Here is a 27,088-nt window from a genome sequence, read left to right as displayed (position 1 = left end):
ACAATGACAAATATTGACCAGAAACGCTCACAGGTGCTACATTTAGCATACAAAATATGCTCAAATCATAACATGACAAACTGAAGTGTCACTGTCAGTGTGTCAGTGTGCTGACTTGACTATGATTTGCCCCAAACTGCATGTGATTATCATAAAGTGGGCATGTTTGTAAAGGGGAGACTCGTGGGTACCCAGAGAACCCATTTACATTCACATATCTTTAGGTCAAAGGTCAAGGGACCCATTTGAAAATGGCTTTGACAGTTTTTCCCCACAAAAATTTAGTGCAAGTGTGAAGCGTTATTTAGCCTCCTTCCCTGCAAGCTAGTATGACATGGTTGGTACGATGGATTCCTTAGGTTTTCTAGTTTCATATGATATCAGGTGCCATGCTGCTAGCTTTACAACAAAATGTATGTATGTAAATAGTGTTAATGCGTTAAAAAAATGTGTGCCGTTAAAACTAATTTGTGTTAGTACGTTATTAGCGCGTTAACTTTGACAGCCCTAAAAATAAGTAATGTAAATTGGTGGTAGACAGTTTTTCTAATGGATAAATTGAATGTAAACAGAAATGTACTAAGTATATGCATGATGAGAAGTAATAAATATATACTGTATACACAGAGGTGTAAACAGTTCGTAAAACAGTAAGTAGAGTATATAGAGCTATGGTGACAGTATAATGGTAAAGTGTCAAGTGATGAGCTCAGGAGTTCAGCATTCTTATAGCCTGCGGGATGAAGTTGTCCCTGAGCCTGGCTGTGCGGAACAGTTTGGGGCTGGGGTGGTTAGGGTCTGTAATAATCCTGTTGGCCTTCTTCCTACACCGTTGGGTGTAGAGGTCCTCCATGGATGGCAGCTCCGTCCTGCTGAGCAGTTTTCAGCACCCTCCGTAGAGTCTTACGGTTGAGGGTGGTGAAAATGCCTAACCAGGCGATGATGCATCCGGTCAGGATACTCTCGATGGTGCACCTGTACAAGTTACAGAGTATCTGGAGACCATGTTGAACCTCAGTGATGTGAACCCCGAGGAACCTGAAGCTGACTCTCTGGATTTTGTTGTCCTGGCACCAAGATGTCAGGACTCTGACCAACTCTCTGTTGGCCGTCTGTGATCAGGTCGATGACGGTTGTGTTGTCAGCAAACTGATAGTGTTTGAGCTGTGTGTGTCCACACACTCATACGTGAACATGGAGTAGAGGAGAGGGCTGAGCATGCAGCCCTGAAGAGCTCCGGTTTTGATAGTGAGGGACCGGGTGGAGGATATGGTGGTGCCTAGCCGCCCTGTCTGGGGTCTGCCCGTCAGGAAGCTGAGGATCCAATCACAGTGGGCGGTGTTGAGCTCTAGGTCTCTGGGCTTGAAGGGCACAATGATGTTGAATGCTGAGCTATTAGTCTACAAACAGCTTTCTCCCATGTGTTCCTCTGGTCCAGGTGGGAGAGGGCAGAAGGGCGATGGTGTCGTCGTTGATCTATTTGGTCTGTGTGCAAACTGAAGTGGGTCCAGTGAGTCAGGGAGGGAGGAGGTGATGAATGATTTGACTAACCACTCAGAGCACTTCATGATGGTGGAGGGGAGGGCTGCCTGAGTCTAGTTCTAATAACTTTAATATTTCAGTTGATATTATGGCTACATGGTGCATATTTTTAACAAACGTGTGTTTAAATCAAATTATCAAACTAACAGAAAACCTTTGATAGGAGAGAGAGGAGGATGATGGCTAAGCTGTCATCCATGATGGAGAATGACTCCCACCCCATGCAGGACACCATCTCAGCACTGGAGAGCTCCTTCAGCAACAGGCTGCTCCACCCAAAGTGTGTGAAGGACTAATAAAGGAATATCTTATCTTATAGGGTTTTATTCCAGTATAGAAACACTTGTTGGTTTCTGAGACTAATATGAATGGTTCTGTAGCCAGTAAAAAAAAACTACACATTTTAATATTTGCATACTGTATTAGCTTATCGTGTCTACAGTATATCTGGACTGCACATTGCTGGATGCAGGAGAAACCCAAGAGCATCTTTTGTGACAAAGGATGGTCATTTGCTGACACCTTGTGAATAAACATATGAACTACATCTAGTATGACAGCTCCACAAGATGATGCAACAGAAGAGACTTGAACAAATATTATCTAACTTACATGTCCAAAACAACCGGAAATAGTCACAGAAAACGAACTTTACACTGCCTCAAGCAAAGAAGCCGAATAGCTCTTCAGTAAATCTAACACATGTTTCGTTTTTAAACCGGTTAAGTAACTTTGCGACGCTCCCTAAACACCACTTTCAACGACCTTCGACCTTAGTCGTAAGCAAGCTGCTGGACTGTAGCATGCAGCGGGTAATAACAGTCACAACAGGAAGACTGTGCACACTGAGAAACAGTCACACTATTAAAGACGTGCTCACACATTCACCGAGGTTCGTCGCTCGTAGAAACATGTCGTCGTCTCAGACTAAACGACCAGTTTCCTTACTGGGGACGATGGCGTTTGGTGGCCGAGCCGACGCCGAGCAGAGCCTGGAGATGGTGAAGACTTTCCTGGACAGAGGACACAACCATGTGGACACAGCCTTCATGTATGTGGATGGGCAGTCAGAGACGGTCATAGGGGGCATGAATCTACCTAAAACAGGTATACTATTTATTTTATTTTTATTTTATTTTATTTATTTATTTTGTATGTGTTTATTGTATTTGTAAGGCGCCGTGTACATTATTAAACATACATGTTATTATTTGATATATACTAGATTAGTGGTGGTAAGTAACCAAGTACATTTAGCATACTCAAGTAACCTAAGGCTACTCTACTTAAGTACACATTGTAGGTACTTGTTTCTATTTCCTGCTACTTTATAGTAGTTACTCTGCAGATTCAGATTATTAATACAAAATATAGTCATCAAATAAATTAGGATGTATTATTATAGGTTAATTCTGGGGGATCACATAAATACATCAATAATTATAATCCAGTAATATTCTGAAATGGGCCGTTCTGCATAATGTGTACTTTTACTTTTGGTAATTTAAGTATATTTTGTTGCTAATACTTTTTTTCTTTTACTTAAGTAAAAAAATTGAACCTGTAGGCAAGTCCTCTTAAAGGTCCCATATTATAAAAAAGTGAGATTTTCATGTTTTTTTTTAATTATAAAACAGGCTTAAGTCATATAAATACTGTGAAAGTATCGAAACACTCAATCCACAGGGCAATACACACAGCCCGTATTCAGAAACTCTGCATTTGAAACAAGCTGTCAGGATTTCTGCCCATTTGTGATGTCACGAATATACAATATTTAGACCCTTGACACAATTTTAAACGTAAACATTCTAAATGTGTCCCAGTTTATTCCTGAGGCCTGTACTACGAAGCGAGTTCAACATACCCAGAGTATCTTCTCTTTATCTGGCTTCACTTATCCTAACAAACGAGATCTCGCTAAACTGTACTACGAAACTGGTTATCAACTCGGTAAATCAACCCAGAGTTTTCCAATCTCGTTATGAGCACGTTCACATGAACGAGGAGGTGTTTACAGCATCTGACCAATCACAGACATGAACAAGACTACTGACAGACAGGCAGAGCGGCATATTTAACAAAGGAAGAGCAAACTATATTAGACAAATACGAAGAAATTAAACACTTAATCCAGGCTAAAAGTAACACAGTTGAAGCTGCCAAATGCTTGAAGGACAGCTGGTAAAAGAAAAAACTCCAGATGTGTGAATGATTAAATTAACAGATTTCTTAATTTAACGGAACACTCAAAAGTAAAGTGTACTAAATATAAATAGCGTTTACAAGAATTATAAATGAATGGAATACACTTAATTTTACCCTACAAATAATAAATGGCGTCTATGAGTTTTTAAACATCCTTTCAGCTGGTTCCCCCTCTCTGACGGTGTGAAACTGACTCAAGAGCAAGTAAAAAATAAATAAATATAAAAACATAATTCAAAGCGGTAAACACCCACAGCATAAAGTCAGCTGTCCTTCCTGTATTTGTCAGTTTAAACTGGGTTGTTTTTAGTCTGGATTATGACTGTAACTTCTTCACATGTATGTAATATTATCATACAATCACTGCACTGAGCTCTGATTGGTCAGTAGGAGGTGTTTTCATAGGAGTTGATCTCTTATCTGGAACATAACCTGCTCCAAAGCAGGTTAGCCATTCAACATCAGTTACCATGGAGATCTACCTCGATAAGAAGTGAACCAGCTTCGTAGTACAGAAAACCCTGAGTTAACCCTGAAGTTACCTCGATAACCGCAAATCCTGCTTCGTAGTACAGGTCTCCGGTTGCAGTGTATGTTAATGACATCAGCAGACAGGAAGTAAACATGGACCCAAATTGTTGCCTAGCAACGCAATTATGTTGCAATTCCATTGAAATGCACTAAAACGGAGCGTTTCAGACAGAGGGTGAATACAGGCATATTCAGGCTGACCGTATGAGGAAAATAAAGTTTTTTTTTAACATTACAGCATGTAAACATGTTCTAGTAGAAACACAAAATACAAGTATGAAACTGAAAATGAGCATAATATGGGACCTTTAATATCACTTGATAACAACACCACCAGAGAATCAAGGGTCATAAAGTTTGCTGAAAATATCCTGTAAATGACATACTTAACACATAAGTAATAAGTGCATACTTAATACTAATTCATTTTTTCTGTGTGAAAGTAAGCATAGCTACCAAGGCCAACCCCTGGGATGGGAAGACGCTGAAGCCAGAGAGTGTGCGCTCTCAGCTGGACACCTCCCTTCAGAGGCTAAAGACCGATAGTGTGGACCTTTTCTACCTCCATGCCCCTGACCACGAAAACCCCATCCAGGATACCCTTAGGACCTGCAATGAACTCCACAAAGAGGTCAAGAGACCAGACAACTCATTTTCTATGAGTTATAATTTCAAACATACTTGATAATATTTAATTAAATTCTGATTCAATGTTAAAATTTCACCATCAGGGAAAGTTCAAGGAGTTTGGCCTGTCAAACTATGCATCGTGGGAAGTGGCTGAAATTGCCACCATCTGCAGACACAACAACTGGATTGTTCCCACTGTGTATCAGGTATTCTGGCACTTTTAGTCGTTAAACCTTGTAGTTTCATCACCAATCAATTGCATCTTCTTAGAATAAGAAAGCTACTCAATTATATATCTGTGTTGCATCCCTCCATAGGAGTGGCTGTGCTGCTAAAACTTTAGTGCAACTGCTTATAAAGAATTGCAGTAGTTTTCATTACAGAGAGAAAACAATGGTTAAGCATCCTTCATAGTTAGAGGAACTCAAGGTGGCCCAAATGCTTTTTCCATCTCATTTTAATCCCCCATGTTGTTTTTTTCTTTGCTTAAAATGCTTTCACTTGAATATAACCTCTTTGACTATTTTCTGCACCTTAACTTAGACTCTTACAACCTTTCACAGGGGATGTACAACGCCACTACAAGACAGGTTGAGACTGAGTTGCTGCCATGTCTGAGAAACTACGGAATTAAATTCTACGCATACAATCCTCTAGCAGGTGTTGTATATCTTCCTTCTTTGGTTTCCTTGCAGTCACCATTTTAATTGTTTTATTCAAAAGGAGAAAGTCACAGTTGGTGTTAATTGGTGTCCAGAAGATGAATCCCTAATGATTTTGGTGATCCCCTGAGTTTGACTCTACCATAAGGTTGATATTTGTGCTTTTGATTGAAATGTCTCAGCAACTATTGGATGGATTGCAACAAAATTTGGTACATACCTCCATGTGGCCCTCATGCCCTTCATCTAGCAACATGTTAGCATTCTGACATTAGCATTAACTGTAGCTCAAAGCACCACTGTGTCTATTTCAGCCTCACAGAGCTGCTACCATGGCCGTAGACCATTAGTCTTGTTTTGACATGAACTATAACCTTTTTTTTTTTTGTATTAATGTAGCATGAAAAAACTAAATTTTGAGTGAATGACAGTATTGGGAACCGTAGATAATTTTAGCTTGAATTCTGACATTACTCCTCCTCTGCAGGTGGCCTTCTGACAGGAAAGTACCATTATCAAGACAAAGATGGTTCCCAGCCTGCAGGACGATTCTTCGGTAACAACTGGGCTACAGCATACAGAAACAGGTGAACGACCAGCCGTTTGCTTTCGAGAATGCACCGATACTGATATCAGATATTGTGCCGATACTGACTGAAATAGCTGGATTGAGTTTCAGTGACAATGGGTCCTATTTATTCAATTACATTTTATGTTTATATACTATATACATTATATACTGGAATTTGAATTCCTGTTTACATTTCGACCAATTAGTTGCTGCATTAAAAGGTTTACACTTGAACTGTAACTCCTGTTAATTATTAAGATTTTTTTTTTACCAAGTTGCTAGTTCTGATTTATTATTTTAATAAAAACAATTAAGTAAATTTATATGTATTAGTTACATTTTGTTTTACAAAGTTAGGAAACAATGTTTAAGTCAAGCCTGATATTGCTTAAACTGATCAACTTGTATATCTCAAAAAGTAATTGTGCCTGTCCTCTTCTGTGTCAGATACTGGAAGCAGAGTCAATTCGAGGCAATAGAAGTGGTTCTGAAGGCCTTGGAGACGACATACGGCTCAGAGAAACCCACCATGACTTCTGCTGCTATGCGCTGGATGTACCATCACTCTCAACTTAAGGTAACTATTGTGTTTGGATCACTGCAATGATACAACATAATGTTTAGTCATCATCATGGTGAGCGTACAACATGATTATTAGAAATTTAAACTCTTTGGAAAAAGTAGGTATCTTACTCTGCACAATATGGTATATTTTTTTTTACTGAACAAAGATTGGTCCTGCCCTCAGAGTTTCAAGAGGCCATTGCTAACACTGTAATCCTGAGAAGAGAGCTAAAAGGGGCCTTCAACTCATTTAAATCAACTGGCCAATTGTAGAATTATAGCTGGTCATTACTTGTGTATACTGACAACTTTATAATACCAAAATCCTAGCTCTTTTATCATCTGAAAGTGCCTTGTCAATTGTTATACCATGAAACAACTTTGAATGAAACTTATTTTTCTCTTTGACATTAAACTGTCTGCTGTTCCAGGGTGATCTTGGTGATGGAGTCATCATTGGCATGTCAACTATGGAGCAACTTCAGCAAAACTTGGCTGCTGCAGAGGAGGGTCCTCTGGATCAGAGAGTGGTCGCCGCCTTCAATGAGGCCTGGAATCTCGTAGCCCACGAGTGTCCAAACTACTTCCGCTAAAGAGCCTAAATCTCCATAACAGTCCAATTAAATTCCATTCAAGTTAATACAAAAAAGAGATCTGCTAAAGCCCATTTCCATTAGTTACTTACTTGTACTTTTTTCCTGAAATCACACTTGAAATTAGTTTTTTCTTTTGAATGAATCAATTGGAAACCAGTATGTATTCATGAGAAGAGCACTTCATTGTTAATGTACAAATGTAAAAAATGAAGATATTTTTTCAGGGAAAAATAGCCTTTTCTGGAGTCTGCCTTAATCAAACTGTTACATTAAAAAGAACCAATTTTCTCACTTCAACAAAATGTTTTTTCTTTACATAAAACGGGTTGGTTTAACACATGAAAAGACATGTGCCTTTTTGTTTTGGCTGAATGGCAAAATAATTTCATGCGATACTTTTCTCATTATGTTGACCAAAACAACTTGCATCAACATCATTATATGTAAGACATCATTAAGTCTATTGACTCCAGTCACCAGTGTTTACTGAACAACAAATCAGTCCAAAGCTAAAGGTGAAGGCTTCAAGGTGAAGGACAGAAGTTCATGTTTTGGGGTGAAAAAAGGAAAGGAGAGAGAGATTACAGACTCCAGGGGCAGCACTGGCAATCATGGTGAATGGTTTCAATGTCCCTCTACTGTTGAAGGCCGGCAAAAAAATTACTTAAAAAAAAACAGATGTGTACAAGCTTCTGCCCTTGCAGATGTTTCATTCTGCATCTCCGTCGTCTTCCTCTTCAACATCCTGCATAGGCTCTTCCTCTCCAGCAACGTTCTCAAACTCGCCTGTTTCTGAGTTCCACATACATTTGATCTGCACCTTGAATTCGGCCATCTCGATGCCAAAGAGTTTCTGTGGACACAAATGTGAACAGATCAGTTAGTCAAATGCAACACAGTACTGTACTGTATGTCAGGGGCAACATTTAGTCAAGAACTCACCAGAATACGAGCCTGCTCAGGAGTAAGCACGTCTCCCTCTTTACAGACTTCATGGTCCTTCAGCAGTGTCACCACCCCTTTAATAACATATGATATAAAATGTTACTATTATGTGTCATAACCAACTAACTGATATGAAAAATGACTCTTGTTAAAGTGGCAATGGTTATTGTTCAGAGAAGAAAGGGGTGTCACATGTTGCACTCAAACATGTTTTAAGAATACAGCCTTCTAACTAGCACTGTCTGTGTAACCAAGGCATGATAAAGCCTATTCATTACTCTGTGGTATAGATTTCCATTGTTGTCCAAAACTATTAAAAACACATCAGTGCGCTACACCGTTGCACTAGTAGATATTAAGATCACGATAATGTGGCACAATAATCTTTTTATGTTGATTATCCTGTTTTTATAATCGTTGGAGGCCAAAATCGTAATTGAAATTTGATTAACTACACAGCCCTAATGGGCAATGTAGTTTATTTTGAGTAAAGTAAGTGCCTTAAATACTCACTAGAACAACAAATGTGCTATGAATCCGTGACTGAAAATAGTCCCCAACAAATGCAATTACTCTTACAAACTACATCAAGAATCTGCTTTAAAAAATGACTGCGTTCCTAAACTCATACTACCATACTATTTAGTATGTCAGAAAAATATTTAGTATGTCACAATAAATAGTTTGTCAAATGCAGTATGCCAAAAATAACAGGATGTCCGACCTACTGCATCTGGTCGTATTTTGCAGTATGCAAGCCAGCACGCTTTTCTGGCTGTTCTGAACCACAATCCTCGGCGCATCGGAAGATGCATCACATCGACTGAGCCGCCCAAGGGCACAGACAGATTACCGCCTGATGACAGCTGATTGACAGCTTCAAATTTCCTAGTACGGACTGCATCAAATATATGAGCAAGAGGGTTAAAGTTCAAAGCGCAATGTTATGTCAAAATAGTATGTCCCAACTGTATGCATACTGCAGGCAACAGTACATACAGTACTTTGTAAGGGCAGCTGCAGTACGTACTAAAAGTAAGAAGAAACAGTTTGCTATTTGGAACGCAGCCTACAGTATATATTTGTGATCAGATATTAAAGATGCGGGTCTTCAGTAAGAACCAATGGGATTGGGGCTGAGTGCCAGACAGGGTGGGGAAGTCAGAATTAGGTCTGTCAAGATAATTACATTATAGATGCACCATACGATATATGGATATGATCTTGATCATTTTTGCTGACCTCGATATTTCCTGTTGTGTTTACACTCGTGTTTGTTTACGTGAGAATGTCACCAACATTTTAGCTAACATGATGCCAGAATAAACTAATGGTTTTATCATTATAAGACTTGAGCATTGAGGAGAAATTGCGCATTTTTGTTAACAGAGCCTGAGAGTCCATCCATTTTATTTACTGTTTTAGTTGTGTGGTTTTATATTATTTGTTTTACTTATTTAGAACATTCTAATATTTTTCAAATTCCAATTCCAATGTCTGAATATTCTTTAATTAAAAATTAATTGGGTGTACTTGCATTATTATGCTATTATATTATCATTACATCAGTGGCATACAACGGTCTTAAAATGACAATAATATAATTTATCGCAATCAATTCTGGGACAATTTAACGTCCGACAAAAATAGTTATTGTGACAGGCCTAGTCAGAAAACACTGAGAAATTGACTATAACATTATTGGTTTGCCAGCCTTATCCTGTAATCTTACCTTTCTTGAGAACAGTTGGAAGTCCTAATTGCCTCAACTGGGGCTCCATTGAGTGAGGAAACTGTTCAAGGGGTCCCTCATCCAGAGTTGTGTCCATCAGTGCACGGTTGCCTGACCGAGCATAATCCATCTCTTTGAAATGATTGAAATACCTGTGGATAGAGAACACCATTTTGTTAACTAATGAACAATATTTGGAGAGTAACTGCAATTGTAGAGCATCACGTGAAGCCTTACTTACTCTTGTACCTCATCCTTTGTTTTGTTAGTGAATAGTACTCCCACTTCTCCTCGTAGATATTTGCTGACCTGCACAATACAAATGTAAGTCTTTGCAAATAGAGTATTATATTTTCCAGCTTAACATAAATACATAGGATCTCACCTACCTTGTGCAAATTATCTTTGTATTCGTCTGTTTGTCCTTTACCCAGGGCAACCACCATGACTTTATTTTTGCCGAAGAAGAATCTGTGGAAGAGGAGAGGAGAGTCAAGCATCTTATCTGAGACACTTATTAAATTAAATTCCTATGAAAAACAAAATCAGTAGGCTTTATTACCTGCTGTGTTTCCATGCTGTCCTGATGTCTTTCAGTTTGGTATTCCTCATATTGGCCACAGAGAATATGAACAAGTTTCTGTATGTGTCCACACATTTCCGTAACTAAAAACACACAAACAGGTGGATCATTTAGTGTTTAACATGTCAGCAGCATCAGCAGCTAGCCCTGGTTAGTATAGCATACTGTTAGCTGACAACACACTCACCTCCTCGATTAACTTCTGTTTAGACTGCAGTCCTTTCTTGGCTGTTTTCGTTAAGGAAACTGAGGAGAAGATTAAACAGTCAGTTAGCTGTGAGTTTAACTGATATCAGCGAGCAGTCACTGTTACAACACCTAGACCAGGGGTCAGCAACCTTTACTATCAAAAGAGACATTTTAGGCAAAATTAAAAATAAATGATCTGTCTGGAGCCGCAAAACATTTGAGCATTGTGATGAAGGTAACACAGTTTATAGTCTAAGTATATAGTATATAAGTCTAATGCAGTGAGGACCAAAGTGCCCTCGGAGCATTAGGCTCACATTGAGGGGAAAAACATCTGAGATTTCCAGAATAAAGTCATAATAGTATGAGAACAAAGTTGTAATATTATGAGAATAAAGTCATAATATAACAAGAATAAAGTCATAATATTAAGAGAATAAAGTCGTAATATTACGAGAATAAAGTAATAATATTAAGAGAATAAAGTCATAATATAACGAGAATAAAGTCATAATATTAAGAGAATAAAGCCATAATATTAAAGAATAAAGTCGTAATATAAAGAGAATAAAGTCGTAATATTACGAGAATAAAGTTGTTATAATGTGAGAATAAAGTAATAATATTAAGAGAATAAAGTCATAATATTACGAGAATAAAGTCATAATATAACGAGAATAAAGTCATAATATTAAGAGAATAAAGCCATAATATTAAAGAATAAAGTAATAATATTAAGAGAATAAAGTCATAATATTAAGAGAATAAAGCCATAATATTAAAGAATAAAGTCATAATATTACGAGAATAAAGTCATAATATAACAAGAATAAAGTCATAATATTAAGAGAATAAAGTCGTAATATTACGAGAATAAAGTAATAATATTAAGAGAATAAAGTCATAATATTACGAGAATAAAGTCATAATATAACGAGAATAAAGTCATAATATTAAGAGAATAAAGCCATAATATTAAAGAATAAAGTCGTAATATAAAGAGAATAAAGTTGTTATAATGTGAGAATAAAGTAATAATATTAAGAGAATAAAGTCATAATATTACGAGAATAAAGTCATAATATTAAGAGAATAAAGCCATAATATTAAAGAATAAAGTCATAATATTACGAGAATAAAGAAATAATATGAAGAGAATATGTCATAACTTTACAAGAATAAAGTCGTAATATTACGAGAAATAAAGAAAATAACATGTAAAATTACTACTTTATAATATTATGACTTTATTCTCATAATATCACAACTTTTTTTCCTCATAATCTTGTGACTTTATTCTGTAAATCTCAGATTGGCAGACCTGTGATCTAACTACATGTGTGTTAACTGCTAGCTAGTCCCAGCAGGAGGAGAAGCTAACATGAGCCTGTTAACTAACTTTACGTTCATGTTCTGTCGTCGCAGTCAGTTGTTACGTACAAGCAGCCCGTTAACACGCTTAGTCGTTTATGTGTTAGTACATATTGTAATTTAAAGGCTATATACTCACTCTTCTTGTCCCTCTTTGACTTCGGCATGGTTGTTTCTGTCACGATGGAGGAGCAGCAAGACGCACACGTGAAGTGAAAGGACCCCAGATGTTTCTGTCTGGTGAAGCCGACCATGTGGTGCCTGACTACAAAGAGGAGAAGAAGAACTTTTATTTTTGGAAAATTATTTGTATTCCTTTTTTTTTTTAACCAAACATAGCATAGCAAACATAACAAAACATAACACCGGTGCCATAATACAAAAAAAATAATAATTATTATATCTTACATTTAACATTTAACACTGGCGCACTTTACACTTACTTTACACTATACATCCTATATACCACTTTATAGGCTGCACATATGTACATATTACATTTATTTATTGTACATACTACATTTATTTATTTACGGACTGCACACACTATGTTCACCCATTCACTCTGTATCTTTTATATCTCTATTTATTGTTTTTAGAATTTTTGGATACCTTTACCTCTCCTGTGTTTCACTCTGTTTGCTGATGTTGCTGCTTTGACATTAATAAAAGTTCATCTTATCTTATCTTAATCTTATTTTATCTTATATGTACATACATAAATACACACATACACATCGCCTCCCACTCCCACACAGAGACAGGTCCAGTCTTCTTCCCATCCCAAGAGGTAAAGTTACAGAAAAAAATAACATAGAAATAATTTTTAAAATAATTTAATTATTTAGTTAGAATTAAAAGTAATAAGTACTACAGTAGTATAGTTCATGGTGGTAGGATAGAAACCTTTAATTAATTAATTAATTAATTAATTAAATAAATGTAGAAAAGAAAACAGCGCTTAGAAAATAATAATTAATAATTAAGTAGAGAAGAAGAACTTTTCAATAAAATATGAATAACTTGTTGGTGTTGCCGTTAAGCAGAAATGTACAGCTGGTCCTAAGTAGACATACATTGAGCTAAGAGCTTTATTTCACACTAATGTTCCTCATAAATCGGGCAAAATCATTTCAAATGGTTTTGGTAGGCTCTCCTGTATGTGTGCAATGCATAAAGGTAAAGCTAAAATAGCAATAGGTTAAATATGGGCAGCATATTACCATGGGACCGCATGATTAAATTGCATACTAGTATTATAATATGGCATTTCACCTATCTTAGTGAATAACATTTTCATTAAAAACAAAAACAATTTATTGTCTTGCCGAGCCGTCACAAATTAATTTGACATCTATAGGCTACTTTACATCTAAGTGTAACATGACAAGGTCAAGATCATCTAAATAATGTGGATTATAATTGGATTAACCCACTAGGGGGCACTGAGTCAAAGCAACAACATGCAAGTACAGAGAGCATGACATCACTCATAAAACTAGGCCTACAACTCTCTCATAGAGCCATGTATAGTGATGATAGGCGTATTGTGGGTCTGTGCAATGCATGTCCCTTTTTCCATTAAGATTCTACCTACAGATTTCCAATTGATATTAGAAAGATGTTGTAGACTCACTTGGTACATTTGCAAAATGTTGTCATTATAATCAGGAGTTAAATTAAGACATGTCCCTCTCTTGCCCGGCTGTGAGTCAGCATGGCATGAGTGACATCATAACACTTTCAGAGAGGCAGCATTAAGTGACATCAGAACAGTTACTTATTTGCCTTAGTTCTGATAACACAGCTTTAAGAAAAAGAGCTAACTCATCCACGGTGATCATCTTTTAGAATGACCTTATTGGCTCTATACATGATATAAAGTAGACTCCATGTCCCTATGAAAAAAGCGATGATACCGAAGCACGTATACCCTAAATATGAAATAAGATAACACTTTGATCATCAGGGGAACGGGGAGTATATGTCAGAGAATGAAACAGACATACAGCATACATCACTGTGCATATGTGCTTATCAATGCATTTATGCAAAAAGATTTACCAATACTGCAGCTTCCTTATATTTCTGAGAAAAGTGACTGTGTGTAGCCTACAGTAAATGACACGTAGATACACACAGTATATGCATTGTTTTTATAATAGTATATAAAATATAGGCTATAATATGTAATATATGCATATCAACATCTGAAAAACTTTATTGTCCATTGCAAGGCAATGGAAACTTGTCTCTGAAGTAAAAACAACACACAGTAGCCCTATAGTAGCCTATACACATATATGAATATATGATACCCCACAATAGGCTATATAGTCATTAAATGGAGTAGAATACACTGATACAGTCATTAAGTGAGTCCCAACATACATTTTGTATTATTATTGTGGTGAAAGTTTGTCAGTGATGACTTTTTATTTTGAGAAATGATTCAGTTGTAAACTGGTTACATGTAAACCTCAGATCAGATCGGCTCCCTCTACGGAGTCTTTCAAAGCACAGCTCAAGACCCCCCTCTTTTCTTTGGCTTTTGAATATACCTGAATTGTGATTACTAATTGGCCTTTTATAATGCTCATTATAACAGTCGTTTACTCATGGATTTTATCTCGGTCTTTGTCTGTGGATATGTGTGGGATTTTGTTGTCTGCTCTGTTGACCTGTTTTTTTATTCTGCCTATGTCTGTAAAGCACTTTGGTCAGCTCATGTTGTTTTACATGTGCTATAGAAATACATTTGACTTGACTTGACTTGACTAAACAATAAATCTGTGCAATATTAATACACTGAATGTGAATACATTTATCTGTGCAATATATCCTTGATGCAATATACACCTCAAGTGCAACGTTGTTTACATTTTATTTATTACATCTACCTATTTTACAAGTGCAATTACCTCTGTTTACATTACATCTATTTTTATATTTTATACTTCTAGTGTAACACTTCTGTTTATATGTATTTATTACATCTACTTTACCTGTTTTATTTGCTTTATAACTGTGCGTGTTTTACCTGTTATATGTTTTATATACCTCGTTTAGTCTTGTCAAGTATTTGTTATAAAGCACAGACCAGAAGTGGCAAACTGTGAATCTCGTTGTATTTGATACAATGACAATAAAGCTTTCTATTCTATTCTAATAAAACCTTAATATAATGCCTGAACACTATGCGTATAGTAAATGAATTGAAAATGCATTGTTGTTATAGTCTACTTTATCCTATTAATTAGGCTTATTATGTTTATGCCTTTAGCCAGGATGTGATCCCTCTCAACCCCCCTGTCAGAGAGAGAGAGAAGGAGGGAGGAGGGAGAGAGAGAGAGAGGGAGAGAGAGAGAGAGAGGGAGGGAGGAGGGAGAGAGGTGGGAGTGGCTGATGTTGGCCATAGTGCCGAGTTTAGCACTTTGCAACATGATCCTCGCTCACCAGCAGCTCGGAGAGGCCGGGCTCTGCGGTCCCGCATCCTGCCATCATCATCATCCTCATTCTCATCCTCCCACCGCGGCACCACATGGAGACGGACTGGATAGAGCCGCACACTGAACCAACTGGGAATGAACAAAAGAAAGAAGGTGGACCATCTTCTTTTCCTTCTGTCGGCTGCTGGCTATATGAACCCGCGCAGCATCATCAGCGACTGACAAAGCAAAAGGGATGATGACGGTGACTGGAGAAGCTGCTGCTGCTGCTGCTGCTGCTGCTGGTGTCTATTATTATTATTACTGCTGCGCCCTGCGTCAAACCTCCCTCAGAAGATAATGCCCTCGGTGCCTCTTTTAAAGGACTTTCTGGGTTTATCATCAGCTTGCTGCAGCAGGAGGTCCATGTCAGTATCTCTGGGTAAACATCCAGTGATGGTCAGCTCGTCTGCAACCTCTCAGACACTCTCAGCATCTGCATTGTGAGGAGTCCTGTGGGGCTTGTGAGGGAATATGCAGAGATAATAAGACATTTTGTTGTTGTTGTTGTTGTTGCGTATACAAACTAGACAGAGCCATAGTTGGATTGCTGTTGTTGTTGTTGTTGTTGTTGTTGTTGAACATGAACTCGCTGTTCTTCTCCTCCGCGCCGCCCGGCTCGGTCCCCGGTGGGTCTGGGTCCGGGTCCGGGTCTGGCCCCGTGGTGACCGGCAGCGCGCTCCGGAACGACCTGGGCTCCAACATCCACGTGCTGAAAACACTCAACCTGCGCTTCCGCTGCTTCCTCGCTAAAGTCCACGAGCTGGAGAGGAGGAACAAGCTGCTGGAGAGCCAGCTGCAGCAGGCTCTGCTCAAGACGCAGTACCGACACTTGTACGCCCGGGAGGTCGCCGTGCAGACCGACGGTCCGGACTCGAGGTTACCGGGCACCATCTGGAGTTACACCCACGTGAGGAGGCACGGGGAGCGGTACGAGACGCTGAGAGGACCCGGGGTGTCGTGGACGCATCCGGACGGAGTCGGGGTCCAGATAGACACCATCACCCCAGAGCTGAGGGCTCTGTACAACGTGCTGGCCAAAGTCAAGAGGGAGAGGGACGAGTACAGGAGAAGGCGAGTAGAAAAGGCTGATGCATGTTTATGTATGTGCTGTTTTCTCCACAAAGTAATCTAGGCAATCTTTATACCTGGATATACTCTGATATATTGACCAGATATGAATCATCTGCAGGGGAGTAGCAAAAAGCCCTGCAAGAATGTTGCTATGGGCCTCCTTTTCTTTCATGGGCCCCTATCATCACCACCCTCAGTGGCCTGGTGGTTTACAGTATACCCACCTATCAGACAAGAAGCCATGATGGGAATATATAGGAGGAGTATACCCACTTCCTCTTTGGTAACCTACTATCCATCTACCTAGTAGCACAGTACACCCACCTCATCAACGACCACCACACCACTGACTATCTTCACACTATAGCTATCCCCACCAAAATTAAGCCCGACTTTAGAGTGTTTCTCCTCCTTCCTGACAAGCTAACATGACATGATTGGTATAATGGAGTCCTTATTGTAGGTTTTCTATTTTCAAATGATGCCACTATCTTCTAACCATAAACCCGAGCCTGGTACGGCCTCCAAAAGACAGTAAAGTCAGTTGGGTCTTTTAATAAAAAATTTAAAAAAAGAATTTGCTAACATCTGGCGGGCCAACTTTGGGCAGCCCTGCTCTAATATATTGACCAGATATTAATCATTTGCAGGGGAGTAGCAAAAAGCCCTGCAAGAATGTTGCTGTGGGCCTCCTTTTCTTTCATGGGCCCCTATCATCATCCCCGCCCTCAGTGGCCTCTTATTCTGGTGGTTTACAGTATACCAGCCTATCAGCCAAGAAGCCATGGGAATATATAGGAGAGTATTCCCACTAGGGATGTCACAGTACCAGAAATCTAGTAGTTGATACCAATACCAGTGAATTTACACGATTCTCGATACCAATTCGATACCACGGTAAAAAAAACAAAAAAAACAATAAATCACGTGGAATTCAACACGCATTCCTTTATTAAAACATTTGAACATTACAAAAAACAGAGACATGTAGCCTTTAAGTAATAAATAAAAAGAAACGTCTATTAACATTGCAAAACAGAACAGTGGCATGTAGCCTTCAAGTATTTAAAACAAACAATATTGTCTGTCTTTGAGGTGCTTTGCTAAATTGGAAGTATTTCCTCTTTTGGAAAGAAAAGTACGACGGCACCGTTACTGCACCGCAGACTGGTTTTTGCAAATCTATTATTACTCCTTGTAAATCAGCCTCGAATGCAAATTACTTTCATACCCGACTCTTGCTATTTGTTTTCTCAACGAGTTGAGGCAGAGGTAGCGCTGCAGCAGCTGCCATCTTTCACGTCTTGTGTTGTTGTTTTTTTCCGTGCTGTTACGGCGTTCTTCTTCTTCCTTAAGTTCACGGCAAATGAGAACACTTGTAAGCGTATACTGCCCCCATTAGAACCGGAAGAATCGCATCTCCAGTACCTCCGCTCCGGTACCTAATGACCATTATAGGCATCGGTCGGTACCTTTGGTACCGAAGAAAACAATTCCGTCACATTTTTAGAATTTTGGTACCGAGTTGGTACCGAAGTATCGGTTCTCGTGACATCCCTAATTCCCACTTCCTCTTTGGTAACCTACTATCCATCTACCTAGTACCACTGTACACCCACCTCATCAATGACCACTACACCAACTGACTGTCTTTGCACTATAGCTACACAGAAATAAGAATGAAACTGAAATCATGGACACGATTAAAGCTCCTGTGGTAGTTTTACAGGAATATTCAAGCGATTTCTCGTCAAGCCTACATCACAGCCCACACTGCAGTCATTCAACTGCCACAAATTGCAAGGGTTGACTCATTCGATGTAGATGTATAAGCCGAGAAGTTGTTCTAATGTGGTGCTATATTAAATCAAGACACATAATCAATATTGCTCCTAAAGATAGAGCTTCTTTTTAGCACGTTAAAATGTTCACATTAGATGTGATTAGCTGTGATAGACAGAAAAAACTAAATGTTCTCCAACGTCATCTTTAAGACGTCACCTTGGGCGGAGGGAAGCCATCGCAGGCATTCTTCACAGTTTAGGACATTTCATAGACCAAGCGATTAATTACTTAAGAATCTGCAGAATTGATCAACTCTGAGAAATTATGTCTGAGTTGGATGGATCGATTGAGATTGAGTTAGATCTGAACGGTTTTCATCTACATCACCGTGTGACTTTTTGCTTCCCATGTGGTTCACCAATGTCATCAGACTGTCTCATCTGACAGCGTAGTGTGGGGGCGAGATGACAGGCATCACAGTGATGGAGTTACACTTGAGGTAGTATTTCACATGAAGGAGCTGAGCTCAGCATTTCACACAGATGTTTATGGTGATTTGACATGATCCTGTTTCTCACAGTCCTCTGAGGAAATTCCTTTGCATGGCTCAGTCTCCACCAATTGTTCTTCTTTAGTCACATAAATTGTGTTTCCTTGAGGACTCACTGCAGAGTCCCTGGCTGACCTACGTCACCGCTGGCCCGCTTGGCTGGCCGGCTACTGGGTGGGGGGAGACATGCCAAGCAACCGCCTGCTTCTGTTTGCTGCCGTGATTTAAGCAGAGAGGCATTTAAACGGGCCTCTGTCTGCTCGGCGAGGTCGGCTATGACGAACGCCGGCCTCCCTGCGAGAGCACTGACTCAGTGACACAGAATGTGTGTGCAGTCCCACTCTTCTGGGAAACTGGATATCCTGTCCAGTCATTCTCTGGAACACCAGCATATCCTTTTTTGTGCATTTCTGCTTGAGGAGACAGACGGCAGCAGTGACTGGGACGGCAGCCAAATTAAAAACTGCTGCAGCTGAGGTCCAAAATTTTGGAGCTCTTGACTCTATGAGTCATTGAAACAGCCATCTCAGTTGCTTTTCAATCAGGGTTTTAGCTCGCAAAATATAGAAAACGACTGCATGTAGCACATTCACATGAAACCTATATTATGCCTCCAAATATTGTCTGTTGAGCCGACTGCTTTTCAATACATTTTATTCATTATTTTTACACCAGTGTAGGTATTCTAGGTCTTATTTATGTTTTTCTTTAATGACACTCACAAGTACCAAAGTGTCAAACATGTTCTTTACATTCTTTTCACGTCTATACGTGAGGTACAAGACACATTCCAGCCTCTTTTTATTACCCAATAATCATCAATCTCTCTCCCTGCCTCTCACGTTCCTTCTCTGCTCTGAGCTCAATAATTGCATCACTGCTGCTTAGTTCACCTCCTCCCGGTTGTTTTCTCTCCGTCTCCCGGTCTAAATCCTCTTTACTACCGTCACGTTTCAGCATTCAGTCCCCGAGCCCCATCCTGCCATGCCTTTTCTGTTCTGTGCTCTTTGTGTTCGGCCATTCCTTCGTCCGTCACTCCACCCCTCTGCAGCCCCTCCACCCCTCCACCCCTCCACCCCTCCACCCCTCCCTGTCTCAGACATTCAGCCTGCTTTGTAAGGCATCCTCAATCCCGATGGAGCCCCCCCGCCCCCTCCCTGTACTCCCACACTGCCCACCCAGAGATTTATTAAAGCTTTACGAGAGTGGACACACACAAGTATAGATGGATAGCCAGCTGGACCAATTCTGATTTGGTCACTTGCATTTATACCACGATGCACTCGGTTGTTTATTTTCTGTCGTGTTACAGCGCGCCTCTTTCTGATAAAGAGACTATTATCTAAGAGCTTGAGGAAAAAACGGTGTGATTTGCCATACGTTGTCACTTACGAAGTTCAGAGGCTGCTTGAATACAAGAAAAGGCTCAAATATAGGCCTAACAGAAAACATATTAATCAGGACAATAAAGAGGTGCAATATGGGGAAGAAATGTGAAAGAACTGGAGGCAAGATGGCAAATCTGAAGACGTTTTTAACATCTTGAACTCTGATTTTCCCCTTAAGTAACTTTAAAGTAAAACCTATACACTGTTGTAAACAATTGTTGTGTAAACAAGCATAAACCTGCCTGCAGACATTATAGCAACATATGAGTGTCATTTAAACCTGCAGTAGGCAGAATGTTTTCGGCATCATTGGGCAAAAATTCCATAATAACCTTTCAGCATATTGTAATTCAAGTGTTCTGAGAGAAAACTAGACTTCTGCACCTCCTCATGGCTCTGTTTTCAGGCTTTAGAAAATCTAGCGTTCCTATTAGCTGTTCATTCAACGGAGGCAGCTGAAACTAGGCAGCGCTGATCAAATATGAATCAATATTCTGTTACTGTAATGCCTATTTCTCTTCTCACATGTTTTCAGAAACTAAAGTGTACTGTTTGTAAAGCGCTGCCTAGTTTGACCGTTTGATCTGAGTTTGCGAGTGATTGACAGCTGCTCAGAGGCGGCAGGCTCCAGCTCTGCTCTGATTGGTTGTTTTCCTTCAGTCTGTGAAATCTTGCGGATGCCATTAGGAGTACTGGAGGACACAGATGATGACACATGATTTTTTTTCAGATTACCTGTCTCATGCACTACTGTCAGGATATATATTTTATAAAAATCACTTTCTTTAATCATATTTTCTCCAATTCTACCCAAGTTACAAAATCACATTTGAGACCTTTTTTGAGTCGTTTTTTGGTGGAAAAAGTGCAATTTTGACATATAGACAAAGATTCACATTGAAATATAACGTCGCAAAATAGTAGAAATAAGGTTATAGCATGAAGCTTATTTCCATTAATATATTTCCATATATATCTCCATATATTTCCATCTACAGGTAGTAGTCTTTTCTCTGAGCTGAAAAGTTCATTGCTCCAAAAACATCTATTGACCTTAATTATATTTCCAAATGATACAGCATGCTTTTGGTGGAGAACAGTCTTGTTCTTTGGATGTATTCGTGGATCGGGAAAAGCTCTTTAACCGATTTAGTCCACATTCTTAACTAATTCATCTGATTTTTTGGCCTATCAAATGCAAAACTGTGCTTTATCACACACACACAGTCCCTCTCTGTCTCTCACACACAGACATACACAAACAGTTGTCCAAGCATAGGCTTCATAAATTAGACAGCTAGCTTATATTAGAGTCCACTCAGTGCCACCGTGTCTACCTCTCACCCTGACAAACGACCGAGCAAAGAAAGGAAAATGGGGGTAAGGTCAATGCCAGTGAACCTCCTTCACACTGTTTTCCTCCCTCTGTCTTGCATCACTGTGAAATATATCACTTGGGAGTTAATGAGGCTCTGCCAGTCATTGCCACTAGCGTGCGATAGTGCTTAAAATGACGTGAAAACTGTAGCTGACATTGACGAACACATTTGACAGTCGACACCAAACTAAGAATAGAAACTGTGTTTATCTGCCTGTGACAGCTATACCTTTATGTGGCCAAGAAGGCAAAGTGCACATTTGTTTAGTATTTACATGTGATACTGTTGGTGCAGACAGCTTTATCTATTATGCAGATTACTGCACACAGAATAAAAGACAGCAGTTATGCCTGTGCTCATATGCAAATACATTTTCAAAGAGCTGTATGAATAAAGATATGGGTATTTGCTTTTTCCAAAGAACTCAGAGCACAGTGTACAATTGACTAGTTTGCATGCATTTCTGTAGAATAGAGGTGCTGTAGGAGGCAGCTATGGAGATGGTTGCACAGACAGAAAGAAAGAAATGCAGATTATTATACCATTTTTTAAGGTGCAATGCAGTGTTTTAACACATCATATACGAGCTGTGCCCCAGTTGGGACTTGAACCAGAGATCAGTGTGCTGTGGCCTCTCCTAATTGGATGTTTATTCCATCAGTGAATGGAGGCCAAACAACTGTCCTGCTGGATGACAATGTGGGCGATTACAGGACGTATAGAGAAAAGTCTCTGGGCCTCCCGGGCATGTTCTTCCTGCATGAATAATTCACGCACAGCTGAATTTAGCCGTGTGTGGATCAATGCAATGAGAATTCACTGAAGACTTTCTTTTTTGGAGGCTTTGATCGTTCTTCCTGTGATTAAGAGAAGTGAAAGGCAGAGCTGAGCATCTCTTTTGAACGAAGGGTTCCGGGTAGTCAGTACTAAGGAACTGACTAATTACAGGGCGAGGTAGACCGCGATTCCAAAGCTGAAAGCTGCATTGTGTTTCAAATATCATATTTCCCCCACGAAGAGCAAGCGTGCTGCGCTGATGGGCTCTTCAACCCGTCTCTTGTGTGTCTGATGCTGACCTGCCCTGCGTATAATCCAGGCCGTCTATTCAGGAGAGGGATTTTCTCTAAGCCGTCACCTAGCACCGAGGCTCCAACCTCCAGCCAGCCCTGCACCACATCCTGGCACGCAGCCGCCGAGCTGAACTGGGGCCTCTCGAAGTGGAAGACTCCCTGCTGCTGAGAGAGAGAGAGAGAGAGAGAGAGAGAGAGAGACAGAGAGAGAGAGAGAGAGAGAGAGAGAGAGAGAGAGAGAGAGAGAGAGAGAGATAGAGATAGAGAGATCTCAGTTCACTAAAACCACTGAGCTCCAGATTAGAGCCTATATTGTTTACTCCCTCTTCCCGTCTGTGTGGCGTGTTTTGCTTAAGCTCACGACATGCTTTTGAACTTGCAGTCTCTTGTACTGTTATGGGTCATCTTTATTACTTAGACAAAGTATTCATTTTGTAGATATCATCATCATCATTACAAACCTGGATTGTTGCCATTGGAATTGTTTAAGGATATATCTTATTCATCTGTGCCATAGACCTACATTGTCCTCCAGAAACACATCAAGGAGCCACACTGTTGCACTGTTTCTTCATTACGACGGACATGTACGGGCACTGTACTTTATTTTGAGTGAATCCCACATACCAGCCGATTCGATTGTTGTCAGGCTATTAAAATAGGCGTTATAAGTGACTATAAGCCCCATAGATGTGGGTCAGTAGGGGCCTTCTACACCCACTAGTAGGTTTTTATCATCTATTATCATGGTAGAAAGAAGGTACAAAAGAACACGACACATATACACACACAAATACGCTGCTGGTTTTCACCCAGGAGTCAAACCCATGTGAGACTAATGGCTATTTAATGGCCTGATAACAGTCAAATCGGGTGCACATACGCTGTAATGTTGCTGTAAAGAGCCATGGTTACCAACCTGGGGATCAGGACGCCCCAAGGGGGTCGCAATATAAATCTGAGGGGTCTGGAGATGATTAATAAGTTAGAAGAGAAGAAAAGAAGCACATTTCTGCAACACAAAATTGTAATCTTTTCTGGCTTTCCTCAAATCTTTATCTTTTTTATTGTGAAATATTAGAAAATTTTAACTTTTCAATCAATCTGTGAAAGGCAACGTCACGCTGGTTGAACTGCTCACAGCTCATAGAATTATGCAACTTGTGATGAGAGGTCATGAGTAGGCGTTGTTTGGCGATTAAGAGTCTTGTGATTCTTGTGACGCCAAAAAGGTTTGGTGCACTAGAACACCAAATGTGTGTTAATCCGCAGCTGAAAATAGCCCCCAACAAATGCACTTACTGCCTCTGTTTGAGGAACGTTTGCTAAAAACTACAGTGCTGCTTTAGAAAATGACTGATGCTTTGAATCTATACATTTGTGATTATGTGTTTTTCAGGATTTACATCTTCAGGTGGGCTTGGGCCACAGACAGAGCAGGAAAGGTGGAAAGACATACTAACACGTTAATGGGTTTTCTGTTTTCATGGGATTTGTAGACAATCAGAAAAATATAGAACAACGCCAGCCTCATCCTTTAAGGAACACAGTTGTCCATGGACACAGACAATTATTAAGACATTATTAAAACAGAAATGTGGTCTGTCTCTGTGTCCGTATTGATCTAACTGGAAAAACCTAGGTGACACCATGATATGTGTGTTTCCCTCTCTGCTTCGTCGTGCTTGTGCTCTCTCTGTTCTTGCCTCTGGAGCTGCTCTGTTGTGCAGCTGTGGTTGATTATTCATGGGTATCGATACATCTGAGAGCAGTGGCGCATTGCCATATTTAAAAGTGCAGGAATGCACCTGTCTTTCGTTAAGCACCGACTGCATAGGGAGAGTGTTGCTGTACAGTATACTGTAGGTTTAGTTGGTGGATTGTTTTGGAAAAGCATCGCTATGCCTTGCAGCAGTGGTGGCCTGAGGCAGAGACAGTTTGGTAGGTAAATCTCACCACTAAGTCCATAATCATCACACTTAATCCTTATTTACACCATATAATTGTATCTCACCGTTCAGACCTGCTCAGTTTTTAAGAGCTTTTGCACCTTTTCTAAAGGAGTGGATGTGCTGACACAGCATCCGGACTTAATAACCATTGTATTTCAAAAGCTTGTTATTCCAGAGGAAATGCTGTTTTGCCAGGTACCGTAAAGACAAACACATACACGTCACTGAGCAGTATATAATGTTGTACATGTGCCAGATAGACAGATGGTGTGCGGGAGTCTTGACAGGGTCTTAAATCTCTGCCTTCTCGCATGCTTGACCTTAAGGTAGACCAGATGAGTCTCCTCAGAGCTCCTTGGAACTCTTAATGTAGCGCGAGATAAAGTGCTTTAACCTTCTGTGGCAGCGTTTTCATTATGGCTCAAAATGTTATCTTGCTAAAGACACAATTCGTGATCTATATGTAAACAAAGTCGTCGTGCCAACACAGGATTGTAACTTAGTTATCACTACCAAAAATGATTGACAGGTCTTTTAAACGCCAGGTTACAAGTTAAGATTTACAGATTGGGTCTTAAATGGATAGATCAGCTGTTTTGAAGTGGGGTTGTATGAGGTACTTATCCATAGTGGGTGTATTACTTACAGTAGATGACGGTCAGAGACGCTCCCAGCATCGAGAAACAGACAGGTATACCGACACCAGAGCAAAGCAATACAGTGCTATGGACAAGGACAGCAGAAAAACATATTTTAGCCACCTAAAAGAAAATCAATATATATTTAAGTGTACGCTATATTGTTTTCAGTGTACATTTTTATCACACATACTGCATTGCCTTTATCGGTTTAGGGCCTTCTTTACTAAACCTGAAGTAGCCTTTTATCCATCACCTTCACATCCCTCAAAGCTTTGATTTTTTTGAGCGGAAGAAAATATAAGAATTATTGTACAGTAAGGGTCTCAAAATCAAATTTCCCAGGGTAGGGGAAGCTGAGTAACTTGTCATTCCCTCTTCTCCCTTGTACCCTGCATACTGCTCCAGTAAATGTCATGGCATTGTATTCCTCGAGAACAGCATCATTCTTACAGGTGACATTTCTAACAGCCACATTAAACTCAACATGAAAAAATTATCAGTTGTCCACCTCAACATTTCTTTTGGGTTTAGAAAGAGACATTTTGGTGTTTGGTGTGAGGTGGTAAATCAAATTGCTGGTTACAGCTTACGTGTTTGTGCTGACAAGTTGTGTAGTTAAAGGACCAGTGTGTAACATTTCGGGGGATCTATTAGCAGAAATGGAATATAATATCCATAACTATGTTTTCATTAGTGTATTATCGCCTGACACTAAGAATCGTTGTGTTTTCGTTAGCTTAGAATGAGCCCTTCATATCTACATAGGGAGCGGGTCCTCTTCACGGAGTCCGCCACGTTGCTCCGCCATGTTTCTACAGTAGCCCAGAACGGACAAATCAAACACTGGCTCTAGAGAGAGACTTTCCCGTTTTTACATTACCTGAAGGCCACCGTATTTCTCCGACATGCTTGTGAAACTGCAGTAACGTGAGACGCAGAGTGCAAAACCGTGGTACCGCCAGCTGCCGTCTGACTACTGTTGCTCCTAAAGTAGTGTTATTATAATACGGATGGCCTCTGAGCGAGGCGAACGGCGTTACCACGGTTTTGTACTCAGCGTCTCACGTTTACCACAGTCTTTGAAAGGGAGGAGTGAGCGGAGGGGTACTCAGTTGGTTGCAATCTGCAACCACACCACTAGATTCCGCCAAATGCTACACACTGTACCTTTAAGTTTGCTAAATGTGAAATAGAAAGCCTAAATCTGTATAATTTTTAAAAACAAATTTCCAAAGCCCAAGGTGCCGTCTTCAGATGCATTTGAGTGGCTGGAACATGAGAATTTGATGACTCAAAACAATCAATCGACTAGTTGATTATTAATTTACAATTGGCTGTGGTTCAGGAGGTACAGTGGGTCAGATCCGCTTATCGCGGGGTTGGTTCCCTCAAGTCCTTGAGCAAGACACTGAACCCTGAAGGTCAATGCCTTGCGTGGTAGCTCGCTGTGCCCAGTATTGTGAGTGTGTATGAATTGGTGAATGAGTGCCATATTGTGAAGCACCTTGTTATCCAAGGTCCTATATGCAGTCTATTTACTAAAACTCAAAATGGGACAAAAACAATTCACTCTAAACATGCGGAGGATGTTATAAAACTGGATGTGGCCCCCAGGCAGGTAGTTTCGGTTCACTGC

At 39.9% G+C, this 27,088-nt stretch overlaps 3 protein-coding genes across 4 annotated transcripts in view; 2 read left to right on the top strand and 1 right to left on the bottom strand.

The window, feature by feature from the left end:
• Positions 1 to 2,119: 2,119 nt before the first annotated feature.
• Positions 2,120 to 7,607, top strand: LOC141772581 (aflatoxin B1 aldehyde reductase member 4-like). The gene is made up of 7 exons (XM_074643711.1): positions 2,120 to 2,649; positions 4,725 to 4,912; positions 5,013 to 5,117; positions 5,475 to 5,571; positions 6,061 to 6,160; positions 6,592 to 6,721; positions 7,141 to 7,607. The coding sequence occupies exons 1-7, from the start codon at positions 2,346 to 2,348 to the stop codon at positions 7,300 to 7,302; spliced, it is 1,086 nt and encodes a 361-aa protein (XP_074499812.1). The 5' UTR covers positions 2,120 to 2,345; the 3' UTR covers positions 7,303 to 7,607.
• On the bottom strand, positions 7,465 to 12,390 carry mrto4 (MRT4 homolog, ribosome maturation factor). The gene is made up of 8 exons (XM_074643726.1): positions 12,265 to 12,390; positions 10,753 to 10,811; positions 10,545 to 10,648; positions 10,372 to 10,453; positions 10,224 to 10,291; positions 9,983 to 10,134; positions 8,248 to 8,324; positions 7,465 to 8,158 (listed from the first exon to the last, which is right to left on the bottom strand). Exons 1-8 carry the CDS (start codon positions 12,377 to 12,379, stop codon positions 8,015 to 8,017), a joined length of 801 nt encoding a protein of 266 aa, XP_074499827.1. The 5' UTR covers positions 12,380 to 12,390; the 3' UTR covers positions 7,465 to 8,014.
• A 3,173-nt stretch (positions 12,391 to 15,563) lies between these two features.
• Positions 15,564 to 27,088, top strand: part of iffo2b (intermediate filament family orphan 2b) — a 35,246-nt gene continuing 23,721 nt past the window's right edge. Inside the window, exon 1 of one of the 2 annotated variants that reach the window (XM_074643652.1) lies at positions 15,564 to 16,687. In XM_074643652.1, coding sequence (XP_074499753.1) covers positions 16,197 to 16,687 — 491 coding nt within the window. In that variant the 5' untranslated portion in view covers positions 15,564 to 16,196. The remainder of the gene's footprint in view (positions 16,688 to 27,088) is intronic. The other variant, XM_074643661.1, reaches the window with a different exon arrangement.

This window comes from Sebastes fasciatus, chromosome 1 (genome assembly GCF_043250625.1).
Source record: "Sebastes fasciatus isolate fSebFas1 chromosome 1, fSebFas1.pri, whole genome shotgun sequence".
Classification (NCBI taxonomy): Eukaryota; Metazoa; Chordata; class Actinopteri; order Perciformes; family Sebastidae; genus Sebastes; species Sebastes fasciatus.
This window is presented reverse-complemented; position numbering and strand designations above follow the sequence as displayed.

Excerpts from the sequence above, each read along its gene's own strand:
- LOC141772581 (XM_074643711.1), top strand. The coding sequence starts at position 2,346 with ATGCAGCGGGTAATAACAGTCACAACAGGAAGACTGTGCACACTGAGA. Across the intron at positions 4,913-5,012 it reads GCAATGAACTCCACAAAGAG|GGAAAGTTCAAGGAGTTTGG; the intron begins GTCAAGAGACCA and ends TTTCACCATCAG. Across the intron at positions 5,572-6,060 it reads CGCATACAATCCTCTAGCAG|GTGGCCTTCTGACAGGAAAG; the intron begins GTGTTGTATATC and ends CCTCCTCTGCAG.
- mrto4 (XM_074643726.1), bottom strand. The coding sequence starts at position 12,379 with ATGGTCGGCTTCACCAGACAGAAACATCTGGGGTCCTTTCACTTCACG. Across the intron at positions 10,454-10,544 it reads ACAGCATGGAAACACAGCAG|ATTCTTCTTCGGCAAAAATA; the intron begins GTAATAAAGCCT and ends CCTCTTCCACAG. Across the intron at positions 8,325-9,982 it reads TCCAACTGTTCTCAAGAAAG|GGGTGGTGACACTGCTGAAG; the intron begins GTAAGATTACAG and ends ATGTTATTAAAG.